This window comes from Mus pahari, chromosome 1 (assembly GCF_900095145.1).
Source record: "Mus pahari chromosome 1, PAHARI_EIJ_v1.1, whole genome shotgun sequence".
NCBI lineage: Eukaryota > Metazoa > Chordata > Mammalia > Rodentia > Muridae > Mus > Mus pahari.
In genome coordinates this window covers 2,518,636-2,543,907 of record NC_034590.1, presented here as the reverse complement: position 1 = coordinate 2,543,907, position 25,272 = coordinate 2,518,636, and the positions used below count along the sequence as shown (strand labels likewise).

Below are 25,272 nucleotides of genomic sequence, written 5' to 3'. Positions count from 1 at the left end.
GAGAGAGAGAGAGAGAGAGAGAGAGAGAGAGAGAGAGAGAGAGAGAGAACGAATTGTGTTGAATCCGGGCAGCTAAGGTCATCAGAAGGCGGTTTAGGAATAACAAGGGGCTATGGAAAAGAAGAAAGGTTGATTGGGGATGATAATGATCAGGGATAAAGACAGGGGGGAAAGGAAGAAAACCTTGGACAGAGGAGAAGATTAAAGCTGGAGGTAAAGAATTGAGGAAGGCACAAGCAACTCACTGCAGCTCCTGGAAAATGCCTGGCTTCTGGATCAGGGTTAACAGTGAGCTCTTTGAATGGACTCCAGTGTCGGGCATTATGGTCAGGGCCTTGCTCCTCACTCTCTGATCCTTGTCCATCAATCCCTGGACCAGAGGCAAGGCAAAGAGACGACTGATCATGCCTAGGCGCTTCAGCCCCTCCCAGGCTAGTTCCCGGACGAGTGGGTTGGGATTGGTTGTGTCATCCAGCAGACGGTGTGCTGTCTCTGAACGAAGAGCCGGAGACACCTGGTATGAGGCAAAGATTTGTCCTAATGCACCAATACAGCACTGGTATTTCAGTGGGTTGGCATGGACCATGATGCTGAGGATTGCCTCAATCAGGCTACTGATGGCCACATCGCTCATCCTCTTCCCCAGCCAGCTGCGTTTTGCTTTATCTGTGAGGACGCTGTAAGTGATGTCCTTGGTTAGTCTTGTTTCTAGGAAATCTTCATCCTCTTTCTGTGGTTCTTGGTGTGCTTCAGTCATAGCTCTTATCTTGCTCTGCCAGAAGAATGGCTGACCCTTCTCCCATTCCAGATCCCGCTGGGGTGGGTGCAGGCTGCACTTGAGGAATATTGGACTGCCCTCTGGCCAAAGACGGGCACGGATCACTGAGTTAGGGATGTAGCAATCGGGAGCAAGAAGCCATTTCCTCCCGCATCCAAAGTAGCATTGGAGTATCTGATAGGGATTCAGCCCGTCCCAGGCAGTCAGCTGCAACTGGGGAGGGATCACATAGTGAGTCTGGGGCTGCTTGTCAAACTCATGCAACAACTCACCTTCCTGCAAAGGAATATTCCGGGGACCAGTCAGTAACACGGTGCTGCCATCGTCATCTTCTTCTATGACATGTGGCACATTATGATCAAAGGCAATAGCCCGCTTATTGGAAAGGCTTACCAGGCCTACTAGGTCCTGTTTCTGTAGACCTTGGTAGCTATACTTAGGCACAAATAAGGTCTCAAAAGAAAAGAAGAAGCTTGGCATGAAAGGCTTGGGGATTTCTACCATGTCATCTGTTATCAGAAGGGCGAGATGAGCGAGTATGGATGGGGGTAACAGCTGTAAACAAGACACCAAATAAATACTCTGGTTGAAAGTCACAAGCAGGTCGCCCCGGTCGTTGGCAAAGCAGAGCGAACCAAACTGCAGGGAGGAGTCCAGCATGGCTATCAGTCTACCCTGAAAATCCCAGATGCGGACGGTGCCATCGGAACCGCCTGTGACAAAAATGTTCAAAGACAAGCAGACATCAAAGGAGGTGATGGGACACTGGTGCAGAGGCAGTGTCTCTATGAATTTGATGCCTTGACTTGTCCCAAAGGACATAAAATCGTGGAGCTTCCAGAGCCGTAGGCAGTTGGTGTTGGTAATGGCACCTACAGCCTTTGGGAGGAGGACCAGGTGTTTTAGTGGGCAGCTGCTGAGGATGCAAGCCAGGGTCCTAAGTTGTAATCGGGTCCCGGTCAACACGGCTTCTGACAATTGTATGTAATCATCTACCCCATAGGAGCAGAGCAGAGAGTTTTCTCGGGTCGTCATAAGCCCCCCGTAGAGTATCGACAGAGCCAGGACAGCCCCAAAGTGGACACTTTTCTCAATTCTGGCACAGCTGTGTTGGGAAAGCACTCTTATCATACCACTCTGATGCCCAGAGAATATCAGGCCCTCCAGCCCCCTCCCCAGATGGAAATTCCCATAAGCCAGGCACTGGACGGAGTCCTTAGTATCCGGTGAGGTGCACAAGAGATACTTGACCGGGCAAGGGTTGCGGCTTGTGTCAAACACTAGCACCTCTGAGGTGCCTGTTGCTACGAAAAGCTCCTCTTTCTTTGGATCGTAGGCCCAGTCCACAGCATGGTCGAGGACTGAGAGAGGCCACGTGATAAGCAGAAGCTCTCCTGTGACGGGAGACACGAAGCGCAGCAGGCCGTCCTCAGTGGCACACAGGATCCGGTAGCAGTTGTACCCACAGCGGACTCGGCGTAAGTGCTGGGGGATGGAACCACAGATGTTGAAGAGGCTGTAGAAGCCGGGCAGACGGCGCAAGGAAAACTGATGCGTCGTCTGGCAGAAGAAAGTCGTGTTGTCGATAAACTGGAGGCCATAGAGCTCCTCACCAAGTTTCAGGTGCCGGAGCAGGTTCCCGGAAGTGAGGTTCCATTCCTTGATTATGCCTTCCTTGCCAGCTGTCAGCAGGGTGTGGGGCTCCGCCCGGCTCTGTATACATACCACGACTGTGGGATGGGCTCTGAAGCTGTGGAGAGACTGGCTTTGAAGGAAGGTCCATACATAGACCTCCCCAGCCTTGTTCCCAGCATAGAGAAGGTTCTCCTCAAGGCTCGTGAAGCAGCAGGTGATGGGAGAGCTGCAGTTAGTGGCTACGAACCTCTTTGACTCTTCCAGTTGACCCTGGCCCTGGTGTTGAAGGACTCTCAGCGTACTTTCACACAGGGCCAAGATGCAGCCATTCGGGCCATTCAGGGCGATGTTTTGGACCATCTCATCGCCAGAGATGGGAGATATTTGCAGCATGCGGAGGCCCTTGCCAGTCTGTTCAATGTTCCAGGTGACCACTCCCCCCAGGATGCCGGACAGAAGCATCTTTGTTTCTGGATCGAAGCAGAGACAGCTGATGTCAAAGCGGCAGGGCACAGTACCCGTGGGCTTGAATGCCCTAAAATGGTCCCCAAAGAGCCTCAGGATCATGTCGCCACAGTAGGCCACGATGAGATGAAGGGCGCCTGTGTGCACTATTGCCTGGACAGGCCGAAGTCGCTCCGACATGGGGAATGTTCTTTTTTCAACTATGTCGTCAGTTTTGTTCTTCACCCACACTACAGCCTGCAAGACAGTAAAAGACAGTAGAGAAGAGAGACAGTCAGCCTTCTTCTAGGCTGCCCTCTCCTCCTCCCTCCCACTTTCTAATTGTTTTTTCCTTCTTGACAAGCTCGCCCTATGTAGCCTTGGCGGGCTTACAACTATATGGACCTGGTTAACCTCTTTCTTCCTTCTTCTCCTCCTCCTCTTCCTCTTCCTCCTCCTCCTCCTCCTCCTCCTTCTTCTTCTTCTTCATTTCTTTGTTTTGGTTTCTCCATGACAGGTTTTCCCTGCATAGCCTCTCACTCTGTAGACCAGGCTGGCCTCCGACTCAGAGGACCGCCTGCACCTGCCTCCCAAGTGCTGTAATGAAAGGTGTGCACCACCCCTCCCCGGATATTTGTTTATTTTTGGACAGGGTCTTGCTTTGTATCCCAAGCTGGCTTTGGCCTCCTGATCCTCTGGATAGGAAAGGGACATCTCAGGCTCCTGAACGCTGGAATAACAGGCGTGTGGCATCATGTCCGTTTTCCTTGTTTGTTTTAGCTGAGGGGGTATCAAGAAGACTGGTACCTTAGCCTTCTTGGGAGTTGGAAAGAGGGTAGAGGAAGGGAAGCTCGAATCCTTTCACCAACTTAATGTTGGTCATGAAGTCTAAGCAGAGTGAAGGATGTGAATGGACAAAGTATGAAGGGAAATCCCGAGTCTGGATCCTAGACATTCACTGGGTGGCTCTGGGTTCAGAGCTACAAGGGTGTGGTCTTTGGAGGAACTGAGAGGGAGAAGTGGCCTTACCAGTGCTTCTTTTATGTAGGATGACACCAAGGAGAGAGAGGCAAAGAAGTGGGCCTCGATGAAGTAATAGCATATAGTCGGCATAGTGAGAGGATAGCGAGATTCTTTGAACAGTATTTGGGATCGATCAGTCAACACGATTACGTCACTCTGTTCCTGCGCTGTGGGTTTCTGAGGGGAGAGATGTGGCAAAAACTGAGGCTTAGGCACTAACAGATTGTCAGGTTGCGGGGGGCAAGATTGCAGTGTTTTCCCAAAGTCTACTGTGATGACTTATCTTGGTTGTCAACTTTACACACCTGGAGAGATACTCAATCAAAGGATTGCTTTGGTCAGGTTTGCTGGTAGGTGTGTCTAGAGGGCATTTTCTTGATTCATAATTAGTAATATCAGGGCCAGGCCCACTGAAGGGGGTAGCATTCCTAGGCAGGTTGACTGTGTGAAAAAGCTAACTGAGCAAATCAGAGTGAGCAAGCCAGTGTGCCTCTGTTGACTGGTCTCTGTTTCCATCACCTACACCAAGACATAAATATGAACCATGTACTTCAGGTCCATTTGGACAGAGCCAGCCACAGCAAAGCTGAGGTTAGCAAATGTTCTCTCTGCTATAAAGTAGGAATTTAGGTTTCTTTAAAAAAAAAAACAGAAATATTATAAGAATATGTTTTTGTGTTTTAATCTCAGGTGGGGGTGACTGGTTTGCCGCGTGCTCTATCAGGGGCATGGCTTTGTCAGTTGCAGGTAGTTTCTGTGAGTATGTGATGTTTGGAATTCTGGGAACTTTTCCAAGGATATATAAGTGCTAGAGCAGAATGGGCTGTTTGTCCATTGGTGGTTGGATGCTGTTGGTTTCAGTTTGTTGCAGTTTTCAAGCTATCACAGGAGAGTCCAAAAGAAGAAATTAGATACCTTAGATACCCTGCAGGCAAAGATCAAAATTGCTCCAAGGAGAGCAATGCCCCTTGTCTTAGTTAGGGTTTCCATTGTTGTGAACAGATACCATGGCCAAAGCAACTCTTAAAAAGGGCACCATTTAATTGGGGCTGGCTTACAGCTTCAGAGGTTCAGTCCATTATCATCAAGGCAGGAAGCATGGCAGCATCCAGGCAGGCGTGGTGCTGGAAGAGCTGAGAGTGCTACATCTTGTTCCAAAGGCAGCCAGAAGACTGTCTCCCACGTGGCTAGGAGGATGGTCTCAAAGCCCCCCCCCCCCAGTGACAGACTTCCTCCCACAAGGCCACACCTCCTAACAGTGCCACTCCCTGGGCCAAGTATTTTCAAACCACCACACCCCTAACCAGCAGAAAGTCTAACAGTATCATCACCCCTTTCCTACCCCTGACTTTGGGGATTTATTTTCTTTCTCCCTCTCCCCTCTATCCTTCTTTCTCTCCTACTTAGTTTTAGGGGGTTGAAGGGGTGGAAGAAGAGGGGTGGCCAAGGGTAAAAGAAAAAAAGAAACCAAGAAGCGGCCAAAAGGCCAGCTATACTGCTGGTGTCTGACTCTTTAAGGTGCTTTGAATGAGATTGGCCCTAGAGGTTCATATACGTGCACGCTTCATTACCAGCTAAACTGTGCCGGAAGGATTAGAAGGTGTGTCTTTTTTTGAAGGAAGTGTTTCAAAAGACCACGCCAGGCCCAGTTTCTCTCTCTGCCTGCTACCTGTGGCTCAGGATGTAGTTTTCAGCTACTTTTACAGCGTGCTCCCTGCCATGATGATGAGAGACTCACCCTCTAAAACTGTAAGGAAGCCCCAATTAAATGTTTCCCTTAATAAGGGCTGCCTTGGTCATGGTGTCTCTTCACAGCAATAAAACAGTGACTAAGACACTCTTCCCTTTCAGGAAATTCCTCTTCACACAGGGTGGCTCCTCTGACAATGCCCCCACATGTCTATGTACCACTATCACTATGCCTCACTGTTACGTCTGTACAATTATTTGGAAATTGGTAGCCCCCTTCTTTTGAGGTGACAATAATGGTCTGTCCTGGTTCTTGCTTTTGTGGACCATATATAGCTCCTGTGAAGTGCCTGTTACCATAAGATGGATAGAGGCCAACTGATAATATGTTAAGGCTCTAAAAACTCATGCTTTACCTTGCTTTTTTGAATGGTGTCATTTAGAAGCCTTAAAAAATCATTCCACTTGGGAATGAGCCTGGAAGTCGCCATCCTGGCCTGGTTTCCCCCTGGTCCTCCTTAGGACGGTGGCTGGCAGACCTGCGGGTACCCAAGAGAGGGGAGTTTAGTTTGGCTCGTGGCCTGGGTTCTGTTTTCCTTTGTTTTGTGATATCCTGTATATCCTAGGCTGGCTTTGAACTTCCTGTATAGCAGAGGATGAGGTCACCTCGGGGCTCCTCCACTCACAGCTCCTGAGTGCTTGGGGATGACAGTCGTGCCTGGCGATAGAGATGGAACCCAGGGCTTCGTGCATGCTGAGAGAGAGCTCTGCCACAGAACTTCATCTCTAAACCCCCTTTTCCTCATTTGTAAGATAAAAATGCCAATCTTGCCTGCTTTATACTGTGCTCTATCTTCATTGTTCGGAGGACCAGACAGAATTCCCAAGAGAGCCTTGATTAGCATACTCTGAAGCAGCACACAGCCACCATTGGCTCCAAGAGGCCTTGGGTTTCCATTTCTTTTCCTACTTCATCTCCCCCTTTCCACTTCCCCTTCCTGCTCCTCCCCTCCCCTTCCCCTCCCTTTTGCTTTTTTTCTTTTCTTCCCCTTCCCTTCTTCATACTCCCAGTTGCTCTATAAACATGACGACTAAATTTATACTGTGGCCAGCAGAGGGCAGTGAAGGCCAACCATGACTGCTGTGGGAAGGAACCCTTAGGCTCTGAGAGATGATGATTCCCAGGGTGGTGTTCCAGCCCTGCAGCTCGGCAGTGTTTTAGGAACTTATTAGATTGCTTAGTACAAGTCCTTTTAGCCTGTGGCAGTGCCCCACACCTAGAATCTCAGCACTCTGGGGACAGAGGCAGGCAAATCTCTCTTAATTTGATCTCTCTGAATTCCTCCTCTATATACTGAGCTCCATGACAGCTAGAACTGTGTAGAGATACCCTATCTCAATGCTCCCCAAACCTCCCACAAATGAGGAAGAAAAGGGGGAGCAGAAGGAAGGGAAAATTTTCATGGACCAACCCCAGCCCTACTGCACTGTAAACTCCTATATAAGACCCAGTGATAACCTGGCTTTCAACAAGCTCTCTAGCTGATCTCTTGCACACTAAGGTGGAGGGCCATTTGTTTAGAAAGCTGTTGGAGTTCGCTGTCAGAAGGGCATGGGTCTTTTGAAGCAGAGCCAGCAGAATCACCCTCCAGTATGGCTAAGCTTAGGCCCTATGTCTGCAGAGAGAAAGCAGCAGGCAGGACATTTATGTAGAGTGGGTGGGAATCTGTTCGGAGAACAAAAGAGATGTGTTCAAGCTCTTGGATGCTGAGGCAGGAGAACAGGAGAATGACTGGGGTCGAGGCTATCCTGGGGTCTATCCTGGGGTAAACAGAGTGGCATGAGAGCCAGGACTATTATGTGAATGGCCCTATCCCCAAACCCTCAAGTCAAGATGTAAGAGCCAATTCACAGTTCTGAACTCATCTATATCGGAGATAGGGAGGTTCTGCTAGCTCTCCTCTGCTCATCAGTAGGCCATGCCCATACCCACACTTTACCTCACGGGGTCCTCCTTACTCCCCAGAATTAGAGATGTGGAAAACCTGCAGTCCCTGCCAGTGGCTCTTATTGTTCTAAGTATACCCATTGAGGCCCCCTCTTCTTCACCAGCCTACAAAAATTCTTAGTCAGGATCCTTTGGGTTATCACTGCAGGGGGTTGTGGGGGTTGGGGGGCACAAATGAGTCTTCACTAAGGTTTGTGTTTTCTGTCAGTCCTTCCTTGAGCTCACTCATCAGGATGAACCAGAGAAACCTCTCCCCTAAGCCCTTCCCAACTTTATCCTTAGACTCGGGGCTCATCCCTAAAAATGAGTCTGGAATGAGTTCTAGAGGACTTGGTAGTGACAGCTTGATAACTCAAGGGATTTCTTGGTAGCACTCAGTCTGTAGTCAGAGTGATTATGAGACAAAGGATTTGGGACTAAGATATGCTATTTCCTGTTGTGTGCAGAGAAAACCCAAGTCTCTCTCTGTGTGTTGGGGGGTGGGGGTGGGGTTGTTTTGTTTTAATTTTTCTTAGATCCAATATACAGACAGTATCTAAGGAAAAAGCAGGTGGCCTATGAGCCTTGCCTTCTGAGAGACCTGCCTGCAGGGGGCAGTCTACTCCACCACACTGCATGCCTCTGGGCACTCCTTGGCTTCATAGACTCTAACAGCATATGAGAGACAGACTTCTTGCTTCCTAGACTTTACAGTTTAGCAGGAAAAGGAGACATCAACAAATGGTCACAAAGTTAACAATGGGACAATTGGAGTGATGGGTTAATACATTTTTTTCTTCAGCCTTTAACTGTTTCAAACTTAAATCACATTGGTAATACCCATGGTGTGCTTGCTGGTATGTGTGCACACTTATATGCATTTGAGCATGTGTGTTCAGGTTAGTCTTAAACTTTGGATTCAGGTGGTCCTTCTGCCTCAGTCTTTCAGGGTGCTGGCTGTTGTATCTGGTATTGTAAAGTACTGTGAGTGTATTTAACAAGGGGTGAGCACCCAAAAGGAGGAGGATGTACATCCCGTGCTTTGACATTGGACCCTGAATGAATTAAAAAGGTCTTGCCTTCCAGGCAGGCCTCACATTTGGGGACAGGAGCACAGGTAGTCCAGCTGGGACCAGAAGGGCCTCATTCACTGCCTATAAACTAGAGGGGCCACCTTGGCTTATTCTGTTCTTTGAATGGCATTACAGCTATGGAAACCCTGTCTCCAATACCCCCCCCCCAAAAAAAAAAAGGCTAGAATGCACTTTAACTTTCTTTATGGCTGACAAACATACTTTAATATGGTGGGCTAGTTTCCAGTGAATAGGAGAGGTAGCTCAGATAACTGGAACCAGGAACACCTAGTCACAAATATAAATAGCACAGGCCACAAAATACTGACCAGGCATTTTACATAATACTGTTTTAATCTTTTTTAATACTGTGTATGTGTTGCGGGGGGGGGGCATGTGCACATGAGTGCAGGTGCCCTGGAAGGTGGCCAGAAGAGGGTGTCAGATCCCTTGGAACTTGAATTACAGGTATTTGTGAACTGTTTAACATGGGTTCAGGCGACTGGTCCCATGGCTCTTGTACTTGACCTCTGAGCCTGAGCCATCTCTCCCTAGACCCCATTTAGTTCTTTTTTTGTTTGTTTGTTTTTTTGTGTGTTTTTGTTTTTCGAGACAGGGTTTCTCTGTATAGCCCTGGCTGTCCTGGAACTCACTTTGTAGACCAGGCTGACCTCGAACTCAGAAATCCCCCTGCCTCTGTCTCCCGAGTGCTGGGATTAAAGGCGTGCGCCACCATGCCTGGCTCCCATTTAGTTCTTGTGATGGTACTATGAGTTAGCTATTATTCCCCCTTAGCTTTTAAGATGAACATGGAAAGAATATTGGGATACCAAGGGCCATAGGAACAAAAAGTCACCATCTCACAGTTGGCTACCTATCCTGTTTCCTCTTCATAACAGTGACCTGGTTCTATCCTTTCTGTATCCCTCTAAAGGTGTTCTGTGTATATCAAAGTATAATACATATTCTACATATGTCTGTATACAATATACATACATTCTCACTCTATCTAGAGATGAGCTCATATTAATATACAGAGCTATACTTCATTTTATAACAGTTGCCAGTTGCAGAGTATATGACTGATCCTTCACCCAAATTCCTATTAATAAATATTGGTCCTGTGTGTGTATGTGGGGAGGGGCTATCTCATGGAGCCTAGGCAAGCATCAGCCTTGCAGTGCAGCCAAGGAACTCCCAGTCCTCCTACCCCCACTTCCTTAGTGAATTTCCCTGTAAATTACAGACCTTCTGCCAGTGTGTTTGGCTTGTTAATAGACATTGGGCAGTTTCCAACCTTTAGTTACAACAATCCATGCCACAAATGACTGACTACCTTTGTTGGTGTCTCATACTTTTAAATTGTAAATTGAAACAGAAACATATTTACATTTTGAGATATCACAACTCATTATTGAGATTGTTTGTTTGGTTTGGTTTTTTGAGACAGTATTTCTCTTAACAGCCTGGGCTGTCCTGGAACTTTTTTTGTAGCTCAGGTAGGCCTCAAACTCAGAGACCTGACTGCCTCTGCCTCCCAAGTCCTGGGATTAAAGCCCATGGAGATTCATCTTGAGTGTTATAGGTGTATGTAAACTTTATTGTATCTATTTATGTGAAGCAGCTGGTTTAGAGTTTCTTACAAGAGCATGGTTGAGGTTTTACTCACATGGGCATGAGCTGCTCACTACTGGCCATACCACTCAACAAAACGTCTCTTCCCGAGCAGCCATTAACTTTAAGCCTGTAGAGTCTCAGGGAAAGGTAGGCTTCAGGAGTTTTTATATAAAATTATGCCCCTCCAATTTCCTAACTTGATAGCCCAAGATGGCCCAGAACCCACTATGTGCTAACCCTCCTGTCCTTATCCTTGTGAGCACCATGATTACCGGCCTGGTTTTATGTAAAAATTGAAGTTGGTCAGGCATAGTAGTGCATGCCTTCAATCCCAACACCTGGAGGCAGAGGCAGGCAATCTTTGTGAGTACAGGGCCAGTTTGGTGGACATTAAAAGTTCTAGGCCAAAATCGGGCAGTGGTGGCACACACCTTTAATCCCAGCACTTGGAAGGCAGAGGCAGGCGGATTTCTTGAGTTTGAGGCCAGCCTGGTCTACAGAGTGAGTTTCAGGACAGCCAGGGCTATACAGAGAAACCCTGTCTCCCACACCAAATATATATATATAAAAGTTCTAGGCCAGCTTATTACATGGGGAAACCCAGTCTCAAAAATTAAACTTAGTTTATGTAGGTATTTTTGCTAGGTATTACTGCTTGTGATTACAGTGACTTGGATTAGATGTTTATGATACGTTTTGCTGAATGAATGGACACGTGAATGATGCCTCTGATCTGTCCGGATAAGAAATATGCGTTTCCCATCATGTCATAATGAACTCCTTGCCAGGGCGCAGGCTTAAGCAGAAAGTGTATGCAAGAGATTTTTAGAGGGCTGAGCAATTCTAGGCAGTTACCTCAGAATCCCTTATGGAGTGTGAGTGGCAACACCGTTTTGTTTTTTAAAGGTCGAATCTTCGCTCACTTCTACAAGCGGATTAAATCTGGACATTTCCCCAGGCTATAGGCACTCAACAAACAGTAGTTACCCTCAGACTATGTCATTATTTAATGAATAGAAGAGAAAAGGCCTGCCAGGCAGCCACTATGGGTCGAGATTCTGCGCCTCCCATCTCGGGGACTGGTCTGGAGCCGAGAGGAACACGGGGAGCCGCGTCCTCACGTTCCAGCCCCCCCGGAATCCACAGGGGCGGGAGGTAGGTGTGTCCACCTCCTTCGGGCAGGAGCCGCGCCGGTTACCTGTGACACGACTCCCGAGAAGGGACAACGAGCTCTGCGACACCCCGGAGCTCCTGTGGAGACGAACAGACCTAGAGGGGACCTGGGAAGCTACCTTGAAAACGATGTGGGAAGACCCCACTAACAGAACGGTTAATCCCGCAGCCCCGCATCTGGCCGATTGACCCGGGCAACCAGAGCGCGCGCGGGTGCACGGTGGCACGCGCACGCGTTCCAAAAGGGGGTGGGAAAAGAAGTCCTCCGACCCCCGCCCCGAGGGGGGACCCCCAGCCATCCAGGGCCGAGGCGGCCGGAGAGCGCGCGTGCGCGAGGGCGCGCCGCGCCGTCCCGCTCCGCCCAGCGCTGAAGGGGGTCTAGCGCACGGCTCCGGTCTTCCCGCCCCTCCCCAGGCTCGCAGGCTCGGAGTAGTAGACTCCCGCCCTGCGGAGAGGGACGGCGAAAGGTTCCGCGAGCCGAGGGAGAAGGCGGACGGGGCTAGGAGAAAGGAGAAACCGGTCGAACGGGTGAGGAGCCGGGCTCCCGGGCTGGAGCCGACACAAGACACGCCTCCCTGCCTCACACCCCTCGGGGCTGCGGAAGTCCTCCGGAGACTGGAGCTGCACCGAAGCGACCAGTAGACTACGATTCCCAGAAGGCGGTGCGGTGGCGTGCCTACGACTCCCGGCCGACTCCGCGCGCCAGGCTCTCTTCAGCGCGCTGCTTCTTAGGGAGAAACTACAGTTCCCACGAGGCCTCGCGCGAAGCGGCTTGGAAGTGGGCAGCCTGGAAGTCACTCGGGCCACTGGAGCTGGCGGCGTCTCTAGCGAGCCGCGCCGTGCTGAACGCCGCGGTCGAGGAGAGCCCGCGGGGCGTGTGGCCGGTACGCCTAGGTACGTGGCTCCTGGTGCAGGAGCAGTCTCCGGCAAGGGTGGTGGGGATTTGATAGCTGCTCGGACCCCGAGGGTCAGCGCAGGCGGGGTGACCAGGCGGACGGCCGGGTGTGGGCATCGGCTGTGGGGGGCGGCAGCGCCGGGACTCACGCCCTCCATACCCGGCGGGACTCGTGCCCGCATGGCTCAACTTTCCAGAGGTGCAGCCGGGCACGGTGGGGAAGAGCTTGGAGTCCGGGAGACGTGGGTGCACGTCCCAGCTCTGCCACTCTGGAGCTGCGGTCTGGGAAAACCGCGCCGAACCTCGTTTTTTACCTTCGGCAAAACGGGGAAGGAGGAATTGTCTTTTTGCTGGTGATTGTTCTGAGGTGTTGAGATCTGGCGAATAAGGCGTTTCACACTGAAGATACTGATTACGGGTCTGCGTTATTGTTAGTTCCTGGAGAAATGAGGTGAGGCTACCATAGATTACCAATCGGTTGACCATGTGCATGTAAAGACCCGAGTCCATAGTTAACACTCGATGCAGAGTAGATGCTGTTAACTGCGATCATTTTAATAAGAGCCTTTACTTGTGAAGCAGAGAGACTCACGTTCAAATTTAGGTTTTGCCATGCACCAGCAAGCTGTGTGACCTTGGGCAACTAACTTCAATCCCACTGTGCCTTAGTTTCCCTTTCTGTGCCTAAATATAAAGTGGAGACTTCAGTGGAAGCCACCTCATCGAATTGTTTTGAAGATGTATAAAGTGTAAAGTGCTTAACACAGCTGCTGGCACCTAGCAGTTTGTAAACGCTGTCATTTGTCCAGCGTTTCCGGAGAGCTTATAGACCCTCTCTGAGTAGGGCCCTGACTGTAGCCTTGGTCTCCGCAGTGGGCCAGATTCAACACTTAGTCCAGTTGGCTTTCCCTCCTGCCAGACTTAGGTTTCTCGTTTATAAAAATGGGACAATAGCAGTGTTCCCTTGCTAAGGGTGTGATGGTTTGCTGAACACTAGGCTGAGCCACCCTTTACTGAGTAGCAGCTCGTATGGATTATGATTGTTCTTCAGTGTTCTCCATCTGGCCCAGAGGCTGCCTAACTGTGGGCTGTGACATGACAGCCCCGAGCTCCCCCACACGTTCACTCCCAGCCTCAGTGTCCCATCTGTGAAATGGTAGTCGTAGGACTTCTATGCCAGGATTGTTCTGACTCCAGGAGACATTTTGTGGTTAGCACAGGCCCCCGAGCACTTGATGAGTGTACCTCTCTTTCTGCAGCGAGCCATTTCTGATTCTGTACCTACAGGGCAGAGGGCAAGGTTAGTGTCCACCACCACCACCACCACCCCCCCATCCTTAAAGTTTACTCAGCAGAGGTTAAATTGTTTTACTGTAGAGACCCAAAGCGACAGTGCTGACCGGCCATCAGCAGCCCTTGCACAGTGCTCCTCCACCAAGTCGGTGTATCTGTATTTATTGTTGTTGTTGTTGTTGTTGTTATTGGATACTGAGGATGGAATCCAGGGCTTTGCGCATGTCAAACACTTTCTCCACAGCTGCTGTAAACCCTGGAGCCCAGTGTGGCTCTGGACTCTGCCCTCCTCCCCTCCAGCCCCAGACATGGAGCTTATGTCCCCTGATGGATGTTCTTGGGCCCTGTAAACTCAGCTTGTCCAATCTGAACACTTCCTCCTCTTTTCCCTCCTTGACTCAGTTCCCACCATCACAGCAGGCGTCTGACAGCGACCCTGTTGCCCTGTAACTCAGATGTCTTCCGAGGCCTTCCCATGTCCACTTGACTGGAGAGGAGGACAGAGCTGCCCTGTTACAGAAGCATCACTGAGTTCACTGAACTCAAGCTGGAGGTTCACCTATGCCCTGAAGGTGGCCTTTTTTGTCTGTTTCAAGACAGGGTCTTAAGTAACCCAGATTGTCCTTAAGTCTACTATGTAGCCAAGGATAACTTTGAACTTGTGATCCTTGTGTCTGAGACTACTGAGGTTTCCCCTGTAAACTTAGCTGTGGAGGCACAGCTTTCCTGAGAAGGTCCAGTTGTTTCTTTTAGGCCAACAAGCATGCATGTAGGGTACATATATGTAGTATGTACTCCATATGCGCCAGAGAAGACGATGGGAATTTGGCCAGACAGCTGTGGCTACGGATGTGTCAGGAAGGCCTGGCTTTCAGGCAGTTCATTTCTGCCAAAGACAGGCTGAATTGATAATTCCTTTCTGAAAAGCTGCACTCTGTCAGTGCATGAGACTATCCAGCGTGGGAAGGCAGCACACAACACACACACACACACACACACACACACACACACACACACACCAGGGTAGAGGCTGGGAAGGATCATGCTGGGTCTCTGTGGTAGGGTAAACCTGTGTTTGTGATTTCATTTGAGGTTGGCACACTGGTCTCAATCACATTTATGATGGCCATCACATGTAAGGTCTTTGGTTGGTTGGTTTTGATTTTGGTTGTTGGTTTTGTTTTTTAATCTGCAGTATTGAGGCAATGACTTAAAACAGATCCTGGGTTATCTCCCTTGTAGTGACAACAGCAAATGTGTTTTAAACCTTGTGGGTAGAATGGTTTAAGAGTTAACCGTGAGCCTAGTGTTCAGATGTTGCAGTTGTTAGGCGGTAAATCAAAACTGGAATGTAGAATGTGCCACAATTGCTGTCCTTTTCTGCTGTAAAAGATTTTGCCTGTGTTTTTCAAACTTAGGCTTCATACCTTGCAAAGGCTAAACTAAATGTACTTATATTAAAAAAAAAAAAAGTACAATACATTTTCTCTGGTATTTGTTTTCGGCTACCAGAATGAGAGGGAAGCTGCCAGGCCAATTGGTATGTTTATTTTTTAAGGCTTGTGATGGCCATAGTCTGTCTGTCTGTCTCTCTCCCTCTCCCCCCCCTTCTGTGTGTGTGTGTGTGTGTGTGTGTGTGTGTGTGGTTGAATTTACACAAAGTGAGCATGCTGACGAACCCTTGGCAGTAGAGCTGGCCAGGAGGATCAAGGCTAGCCAGTGCTGTGTGAGATGCCCTGTCTCAGAAACCAGAGTATGCAAGACAGGTAAGCTCTCTAACCCGCCAAGCACCGTGGAGGTGTAGAAAGAGAACAGTGAATACCACCTTCCACACCACAGTCTCATTTCCCTTGGGTAACTGCTCATTTAGACTGAGAGTAATAAGTATCTAGCGTCAGCTTTTGGAGCACCAAAGGGAACAAAATGGAGATGCCCTTGGCCTTGGTAATTTAGCTCTGTGTGTGCCTGCATGCATGTGTGTGTGTGTGTGTGTGTGTGTGTGTTTACTTACATCTGTCCATATGTGCTATATCAACTGTTTTCTTCCCCCTTCCTTAAAAAAGAAAGAGTAGGGAAATATACATACATACATATATACATACATGTGTGTGTGTTTATTTATTTTAATGTCCAGGCTGCTCCCATTTGCATGTTGAGAAGGGTCTCATCTCGCCTAGCTGGCTTACACTCCCTTGGGTGTGGCACATGTTCTCCTGGGCTTCAGTTTCTGGATCTGAAAATCAGAGTGGTACCAGACCCTTCCTTTGGGATAGTTGTTGAGAGAAAAATGTACCAGACTTTTAAGGGCAGGGTCCATTGTTGCTCCTTTACAGTCTCTGAAATTCAGAATCTCTCATGGGAGGAACTACCCTAGACATTGGCGATACTAGGGGAAAATGCAGAAATGTTATAAAGCAGGTACCAGCTTGGGAATGTTGGACTCTGGGGTGAGAGACTTAGCTGCTTGGAATGAAGAGAAAATCTGCCCAGAAAAGGAAGAGTCCAGCATGGCGGGGTGGGGTTGGGGACTCGGGGTGGGGTTGGGGACTCATGGTGGAGCACCTGTAGGGAGTATCTGTCCTCATATTTGCAAGAAACGGGAAGTACTTGGAAGGGTTTAAGACCCCCATAGCCGCTAACATATACTCATTGAGCTTTTCCTTCATTTATGAAGTGTTCACCATCGCCTTCTGTCTCTATCTCAGGGGTTGGTGGAGATTGAATGAGATGTCTGTAAGATCCTGGCCTGCTGGGCTGCTGTCAGCTCTGGGCCAGGCTTGAGTAGTTACTGCTCTTATCTTATTAAGTTGCCAATTTATCTGGCATCTTCCATATGCCAGGATTTCTTCTAGGCACTGGAGGGTTTGACAGTGAATGAGCTGGGCAGGGTCTATTCTGCATTTTTTTCTCTTGCAGTGTAGCTCAGGCTGGCCTTGAACTCTCGGGCTTCTGTTCCTCCTCCCAAGTGCTGTGATTACAGACTCAAGCCTGGCTCAGATAAAACCCTTGCTCTCTCAGGGCTTGCAGACTCCTTGGGGAGACGTAAACCAGGTAGTTTCAGGGTTTTATTTGATTAGAAGTTAAAGAACAAACCTGTTCATGCTACTTTCAGATGGTTTTAAGTCAGGGGGAAATGACAGGGTAGAAGGCCAGAGTGGCTGGTGGGGAGGGGTGAGTGGTAGGGGGTGATTAATACATGGCCTGATGACAATCAGGGATGGCTTCCCGAGCTGACAGGAGTGACAGGCATATGAGGTAAGACTGAATGAGCAAGAGGCATCACCTCTGGGGATTGGGGGGAGGTCGTTGGGGGGCAGGTCCAGGCAGAGGGCATAGCCAGGAGGTTAGAATGCGCTTGTCACACGGAAGCAGTGTTGTCATTGGAATGGGGTGGGTGTCTGTCTCCAAGTTCACACTGAAGTTTGTAAAGTAATAATAATAAGAGTTGCTAACATTTAAACAGCACGAACTTGCTGCCAGGTGCTTGGCTAAGCATTCCACACGTCCTCAGTTAACAGTTCCAGTAGTCTAATGATGTAATTAACTTGATTGAACTCATTTTACAAAGGAGATCACCAAAGCCTGGCAGCTTGCGCCTTTCAGCCTAGAGCTTGGGAGGCAGAGGCAGGTGGCTCTTCATGAGTTCAAGGCCAGCCTGGTCCACAGAGTAAGTTCCAGGACAGTCAGGGGCTACACTGTCTGGAAAAAAACAGAAACAAAACAAACAAGATCTCTGCAGACCGATACTCTTCATCGCAGGCCCTCTTTATGAGGCCAACGGGGGACGTGGACACAGCATTTCTTTTCCAGGTTGTTTGATAGGCAAAGCACTGCTAGCTGTGTGTAACACCTCATTCACATAGCAGTGGAACAGTACGGGACTCTGTGACATCATGTCCACTGTCAGAGATGCTCTATGTTGGGCATCAGGGGCACAAGTTTTGCAGAGTCCAGAGCAGAGAGAAAAGAAAGCAGACTAAACAAAGCAGAGCAAGAAGAGAGACGAAACAAAGCAGGGAGGGAGGGAGGGAAGGAGGGAGGTGTGAGAATCAAGGCAGGGAAAGCTAGATGGAGAGTTGGTAGGGTAGAGAAATCTGGGTTGTAAGGAAGGGCCAGGAGACCACCGTGTATTTGAACGTATTTGTGATATGGAGGGAGCCTGGAATCTAGCTTGGGCCTTGATATGCTGATGGGAGCTGCAAGTAGCCCTAGTCCCTTTTGCCAGCGGTAAGGGAAGTGACTTCTTTTGGCAGATGGGAACCGGTTTCACAAGTTCTTGAGGAATGCTGGCTTTTGTCTAACCACCAGCACTACAGCCCAGCCTGAGCTCATTTCTAGCTCTACAGAGACTACCTGAGGCCTGAGAGTGGCGAGGTGGAGCTGCCCCTCAGCCAGGCAGGACAGGTGGATTGCAGGCTTGTTGTGTTGCTGATTGATTTGCACTCACCTCCTACCACTGGCGATGCCTGGTGTGTAAAAGGTGTGCAGTAACACTACTGACTGAACTGACCATATGAGGGAGCACTGTTCTGGGGGCTCTGTTGGGTAAGAGCTTTGATCCCTTGGGCCACTCCATGGGAGCGTAGTCACTATCATCTGAGGAAACTGAGGTTCAGAGAAGCTTAGAGTCACCAAGTTAGTGACTCTTCCAGAGCCTGTGTAACCTGTGGTTTGCCCATGAAATGACAGATGAGCAGATAGGGTGCGCAGTGGGTCACCCTCTCCAGTCCCAGCCTCTTCACCCCACATACCTCCTCTGGGGGAACTCCTGCAGCAGCTTCCAAATGCTTTGGGGCCATGAGGTTGACTGCCACGCTGGGCCCGGGGTTTCTCTGATCTCAAGACTCGTTCTCCCATCTCCACTAAAATAACAACAGCAGTCTGAGTCTTGGTAGTATTGTGAGTTTTTCAGATCTGATTATGGTCCCACGACTCAGCTCTTATCTTTAGGACGTACATTCTGAAATTCCCATGAGTGGACTGTTGGGATGCCCAGCATGTGCCTTGCAGTGCTTGGACGGGGGTGGAAAGAGGAGGCGGACAGGCTCGTGGGGGCGAGTAAGAGCTAGAACAAGATTGGTCATGAGCTGGGAACGGTTGCAGCTGGGTGGGGAGGGCTTATTATAGCCTCCCTTTACCCTAGTGTGTTTGAAATGTCTCATCAAGAAAAGTTAAAATCAAGTACAGGAGATTTCACTCAGCATTTGTGTGGCTCAGGCTCAAGGGTAGGTGTGGGGAATTCCCTGCCTCTGCTCAGTCCACTTGATAAAATTTGCTTCTGCTCCTCTTCTTCATTATGCAACTCATTAAGTGGCTAGGGCTCTGGAAGCATGGGGCACCCTTGGCCAGCCCCAGCAGCCACATGCTTCCCTTTCCTATTGAGCCCATGGTGGCAGGGTCCTCCTGGGGCTCTTGGTCCCTAATTTGTTTCCTTCCAGCACCTGACTGTGAGGCTCCACCTACATTCCCCCCCCCCCAAAAAAAACCGTGTTTCAAACAGGAGGCCTCAGATCCTCCCTTGATAGCCAGAACAGCCCTCTGACACCCAGCCTTGGCTCTGCAGGGCTTTGTGAAGGCTCCGCAAGGAACCTGAAGCCAGCCTTTGGTTTACAGGCAGAGCTGCAGCAGGAGGCCATGGAAATGTCTGGTTTAGTCCTGTTTTTTTGACCAGAGAATGAAGAGGGGCAGCTTGAGACATGTTTTGGGGACCTGATATCTGGCCACCAGTGTGAATGCTACAACCAGCTTGTGTTCCCCAGGTACACCAGGTCGAAGCTCCGGTAGCATTTGCGTTTTGCCAGTGTAACTCCCCAGCCTGTGAGGAAATCTCTTCTTAGAAGCATCAGGCAGAGGAGCAGAAACCCTTAGGGGTTGGGAGCAGGGGAGTGTCTGCTGGACCCTTTGCCTCCTGCAGGTCTTAGGGAGGTGGCAGATGTGATAGAGTTGTCCAGGAGCTGGCACCCTTTGTTCTAGCTGAGGATCCTTTCTTCTCTAAGGCTCCTTGTTCCAAATCAGGCTCCTCATTGTCAGGACGGAGGCATGCGCGCGCATGTGTGTGTGTGTGCGCGCGCGCCCACAACGTCGGACTGAGGGTTGGCAAAGCCCACTATACACTCAGTGGGCTTATTCTTGTGTATATTTCTGTGTGCGGGTGTGCATGTGTGAATGAAGCACTTGCATGTGAAGCCATGCGGCTTTCATTCCTCAGGCACAGCCCTCTCTCCCCAGCCCCTCACTGGCCAGGAATCCACAAGTAGGCTTGGAAGGATGGCCATCAGCTCCAGGGGTCAGTTCTGTCTCTGCCTCTCCACAGCTGGGACGCAGGAGTTCACTTGTCTTCACGTGGGTTCTGGATGGGACTGAAGTCCTCACGCTTGCATAGCAAGCCCTTTCTCTATTGAGCTTTATCTCCTCAGCACTATTTCTAGTTAAGTACAGGGTTTCATGTGGCCCAGGCTGACCTCAGTCGCCTTCTGATCCTTCTGCCTGTGCTTCTCAAGTGTTGTCTCTACAAGCATGTGCCAATGTTGAGCTTTGAGTCTTTCTCTAAAACTTATATGGGAGCATGGGGCATACACGTGGAGATCAGTTTTCTCCTTTTTACCATTCACGACCCAGGAATAGACCTCAGGTCCAGACTTGGCACAAGTGCCCTCAGTGAATCATCTCCCAAGCCCCCAGATTTGATTTTTGTGTTTGTTTTTGTCTGGTTTTTTTTTTTTTTTTTTTTTAAGATTTATTTTTTTTAAGATACTTTAAATTTTCCGTTCACACTCTTTGTAGCTCAAGGAGATTTTCCTACCTACAAGTAGTTTTTGAAAGTCTATCAAAATCAGAGGGAAGTGATTATCTACCTTTGGGTCTCCCTATTTTTTTTTTTTTTAAGTTNAAGATACTCCAGAAGAGGGAGTCAGATCTCGTTAAGGGTGGTTGTGAGCCACCATGTGGTTGCTGGGATTTGAACTCAGGACCTTTGGAAGAGCAGTCGAGTGCTCTTACCCGCTGAGCCATCTCACCAGCCCCTTGTCTGGGTTTTTAAGGTTGGGTCTCTCTCCACGGCCCTGGCTGTCATGGAATTCACTCTGTAGACCAGGCTGGCCTCGAACTCAGAAATCCGCCTGCCTCTGTCTCCCAAGTGCTGGTATCAAAGGCGTGCGCCACCACTGCTCGACTTCATGTGGCTCTTCTGAGACAGGGTCTGATGCTGATAGCCAGCCTGGCCTTACTTGCAGCAGTCCCTCTTGCCTCAGCCTCCCAAACGTGGGGCGTACAGGCAGGTGCACCACACCTAGGAGTCTGTACTTTGCCATCAGTGTCTGGAGGTTAAGTCTGAAGGTCAGGCTGTAACTGTGACCCAGGTGTGAGCAGCCTTTGGTAACAGAGCTTGAGAGTCATGAAACTGTTTTGGTTGTTCTTTGTTGTTTTTCTGTTGTTTGTTTTGTGACAGCCTCCTGTAGCTCAGGTTGGTCCCCGAACTCGCTATGCAGCTTTGAATGACCTTGAAATCCTGTCTGACTTTTCCAGTGCTGAGATCATAGTCATAAGCTATTGGGCTCCATCTGTTGCTGAGTGTTTTGATGGGCCAGAGCCATGACCTCACTGACTCGCTCTCCCAGGGTGGACACTAGTCTCTTCATTTGCACAGCAGTCAAAAGCTGAGCTATACTGCTTGGGTTGAACCCCCACTTGCTTTGTGACCTCCGTCCTGTGACTTCTGTTCAACACTATCTGTAAAATAGGCATGACCGTAGTTCTGACATAAAGGCCCTGGAGAGACTGCAGTGTTTAGAGCAGCACCCTCCCAGAGCTGTGCTTCCAAGGCTGGGTGGAAGAGTCTTCGACGAGGTTTAATCATTAAGCCTCCAGCCTCTGCAGCCGACACTGTCTGCAGAGGTGAGGGGCCCACCTGTGGGTGGGAAGGTTGTGAATGAAGCTGCGGGGCTCAGGGCAGGGATGCTGTGGTGGCTCAGCACCGAGCAGGTGGCCTGTAACAGGCAGGCTTTGTTACCTCAGAGCTTTCTCCCAAACTCATTCAGACCCAAGACCACATGTCTGATGAGTAAGGAACCCTGTTATTCCCCTTCCCCAAAGGGAATATCGGCAGAGCAGGCTCCTGGGGACGTGCCTGTGTGCAGAGAGCAGCCGTCTCGGGGGACTCCGGTAGCTGGCGTGGCCTGAAGGCCCCTGAATAAGTCCTTAGAAGCTGGCACGGCTGGTTCCCATTTCCGCATTCCAGACACCCACAGCGCAGGAGGAGGCACCACCCCTGGTCGGCCTAGGGAGCTGGGACAGGTGGCTCTTGCCTAGGGAAAACCTGGGACAGGAGCCACACCTGGGGCCAACCTAGTAGCCACCTTCCTGGAGTGTGATCACGGCTGTGTTCTGGGACGCCTGGTAGGTGAGCAATGTCCCCTCACGTCGGCAGCACCTTCCAGAGAAAGTTAAAGCTAGAGAATGCTAGCTTCTCTCTCTTTCTCTTTCCCCTTCTTCTCTCATGAAGTGTTTACCTATCTGTTCCTAACCCTGAAGAAAGGTAGGCCGAGTGTTGAGCATACGAGAAGAAGATGGAGGCCACGGACTCCCAGAGAAAGAGTGGATGACTCGAGCTGAGCCCCTGCTGTCTGCAGACTTTGTTACCAGGGGCTTCGGGTATCCTAGCCCGATATGCATGCCGTGTGGTCTTTGGTGAATCCTGTTCCCTCCTGGGCCTCAGTTTCCTCTTTTTGGGGAATAGGAAGTAGTGGTAGTACCCACTGAGTTGTCGTGCCAAGTGCCCCAGCTCCTCTGACCCTGCTCCCATGTACTGCAGCCCGGGCCCCTTGCTCCCTGCTCTGGCCTCTCCTTGGCTGTGTCCTCTGCCTGTGGATGTAATTGGGGTGGCATGTCCACCTGCCTTCCCACACTCACGCAGCCATTCTCAGGACTGGCCTTCCAAAGCCACCCCCTCCTCGAGTCTCTGCTCAGATGTTCCCAACCCAGGGAGCCTTCCTCTCAGTCACCCTGAGCCGCCGCCTCCGCTGGATTTTCTTCCACCTGCATCTCAACTGTTGGCTTCCTGGGAGCCCAGGCCAGGCCTTGGTCCTTCTAGAACAGTGTCTGGCCTGTGGCTGGTGGGTGCAGTTTCAGTTATGTCTTGGATGAATTTATGCTACTAGATGGCCCATTGGTGGATGGGCAGCTAGCTGCTCTCATTTGGGGCTGACTAGAGTGCCACCAGCTTTTCCAGGAAGCCATGGCAGTGGTTGGTGTGACCTGTCACCTATCTCTCTGGTCTCTCTGTGGTCATGCAGCCATTCTTGGGGTCTGTCAGCCTCAAGCTGCTGGCTTCCTGGCCCTCAGTCCCTTCAGGCTTCACAGCCTGGAACCTGGCAGTGGCTCATTTGGGCATTTTGGGCACATGGCGTGACAGAGAAAGTGTGGTACCAGTGAGTTAGAGAACAGTGGGGTATTCTCAGTAAGAGAGGATTTGTGCGTGCCTGCTGTGTATTGGAAAGGTGACATATCTCCAGGTTTCTGTGGCAGGAAGGCAGGGGAGATAAGAGCAGTCGGACCAGCCGCGGTTTATCCTCTCCTCTGCTTTAATAGGCAATAACTCTTGCTGTGTGCCGAGCAGGTTTTAATAATCAGTGAGCTGGAGGATCAGGCTGTGTCGTCAGTGACGCACTCTGCTTCTGGCCCCAGTAGCAGTGACTGGCGCTGTAAAAACACCCAGGCAGGCTTCCCTGCGGTGCTCCAGGGAGCCAGCTCAGTGGTCCTCCCTCTCGGGCTTCTCCAAGCTCTGAGGCACCTCACGGGCCCACGGTTGCCGAGTGACAGTCATGTGCCCTTCCCCCTCCAGAGCCTGTTGCAGTGTGGAGGGCTGCCGTGGCAACAGGTCACTGTCCCCTGAGCTCCAAGGAGCATCACTTAGGGGAAGTTGAGGAAAAGCCATGTCTTGTAACGCGTGAGTCCCACACTGCCTGAACGCTGGGCTTTAGTTGCCTTTTCTGGAAGAGGGTGCTGATTGATAGTGGCTGTGTAAGTGAGACTTTAACGAGAGGTCAGGTGACGTCTAGTGTGCCGGAAGACTCCTGGGGCGAAGATAGTGGGAGGGTAAGTGTTCAGGAGATGACTTCATGTTCTTGAGTATTTTCAGTCCTCCCCCCCACACACACACACTTTCTAGGCTCTTCTTTCTCCCCTTCCCTCCTTCCCTGACCTGGAAGCAGCACCCTCCCTTGTCAGCGTCCTCCCACATCTTACCATGGGTATTTCTCCATGGTTCTATAGTGCTACAGGGAACAGTGTTGCTCCATTAGGGATAGTACGGTCTTTATTTTCCTGAATTTTGCTTTCACACAGCAGTACCATATGGAAATATTTCAGAATCAGTATTCCTCTAATTCACTGTTCTTTAAAAGAAAAAGAATATGGTCGGGTAGTGGTGGCATGTTTTTAGTCCCAGCATTTGGGAGGCAGAGGCAGGCAGATCCCTGAGTTGGAGACCAGCCTGGTCTATGGAGTGAGTTCCAGAACAGCCAAGGTTACACGGAGAAAGCCTGTCTCGAAAAAAACATATTGAAAGGAAGAGAGGTAAGGAGGGAGGGAAGGAGGAAGGAAGGAAAGGAGGGAGGGAGAAAAAAAGGAAAAGAAAGGAAAGGGGGCTGAGGGACGGCTCAGTTGCTTAAGAGCACTTGCTGCTCTTGCAGAGGACTTTGGTTTAGTTCCCAGCACCTACATTGTGGCTCACAACCATTGTTAAATCTGGGAGCTCTGATGCCCTCTCCTAGCCTCTGGGTACCAGGCACACATGTGGTGCACACACATATATGCAGGCAAAAAATTCATACACATTAAATAAAAATCTAAAAAATACTTAATATTTCTTCCTAGCATATCTTCTACTACCAAGCCACACCCCCAGCCCCTCCCTGGGGGATTCTAGGCAGGGACTCTACCACTGAGCCACGCCCCCACTCCAAATGTACTCTGGGTGGGTGTGCCATAATTTATTTGGCTGGATGTCATCTATGTGCTTTCTTTGGTTTCTAGCTTTTCCCCAAAATTACTTTTATAATTGATGGCCTTCTTTAATTAGCTCACAGGTGTTGGAGCTTAGCTACTCTAACTTTAGCCATGTAGGCCTCTGAGGTTGAACAGGAAGCAGTGGTAGCATAGTGATGCTGCCCCTTGTCCAGACAGGAGGTGTGTGTTCTAGGGGTGCTCACAGGCCCAGTGCAGTGATGATCCACCTACTCTCAGTGCTTTTTAATTATAGAAATGATCAATGGATGCATCGTCATGATACAGATTAGTTGTGCCTAATGGGTATTTATGACGCAATCAGAGAGGCGGGGAGGGGAGGGGATTGTGTTCTTTCCTATTAACAGGCTCTGTTAAAATCAGCATATAGAATAGATTTCTGCTGGCCGCTTCAGTGTTAGAGAGCACTTTAGTTTGGGAATGTGCTTGTTGCCATGACACATTCTGATGAGATGCCGCTGCCCAACAAGACAGCCTGCAAACCTCGATGTCTCATGCATGTGTGGCTGACTGAGGCTTGGCTGGATGGGATGGCTCTTCAGCTGATCCTGCTGTGGCTGCAAGTCGGGAGTGCCCAGGGCTAGAGTATTCCAGATGTTATTTCTTCAAATGGGCCTTGCTATGACTGTCCAGCTTTCTGTGT

The 25,272-nt window shown here is 49.9% G+C and overlaps 2 protein-coding genes across 4 annotated transcripts in view; one reads left to right on the top strand and one right to left on the bottom strand.

The window, feature by feature from the left end:
* Positions 1 to 6,060, bottom strand: part of Wdr87 (WD repeat domain 87) — a 12,825-nt gene extending 6,765 nt beyond the window's left edge. The window contains exons 1-3 of the mRNA XM_021211293.1: positions 5,986 to 6,060; positions 3,887 to 4,057; positions 246 to 3,115 (exon numbers count right to left, since the gene is read on the bottom strand). Of these exons, the coding sequence (XP_021066952.1) occupies positions 246 to 3,115; positions 3,887 to 4,057; positions 5,986 to 6,060 (3,116 nt within the window). The remainder of the gene's footprint in view (positions 1 to 245; positions 3,116 to 3,886; positions 4,058 to 5,985) is intronic.
* A 5,857-nt stretch (positions 6,061 to 11,917) lies between these two features.
* The window catches only part of Sipa1l3 (signal induced proliferation associated 1 like 3), a 199,111-nt gene continuing 185,756 nt past the window's right edge, over positions 11,918 to 25,272 (top strand). For 2 of the 3 annotated variants that reach the window (XM_029537203.1, XM_021197937.2), the window contains exon 1: positions 11,918 to 12,313. The gene's annotated coding sequence lies outside the window, so the exon portion shown is untranslated. Of the gene's footprint in view, positions 12,314 to 21,887; positions 22,002 to 25,272 lie in introns of those variants that run through there. The other variant, XM_029537198.1, reaches the window with a different exon arrangement.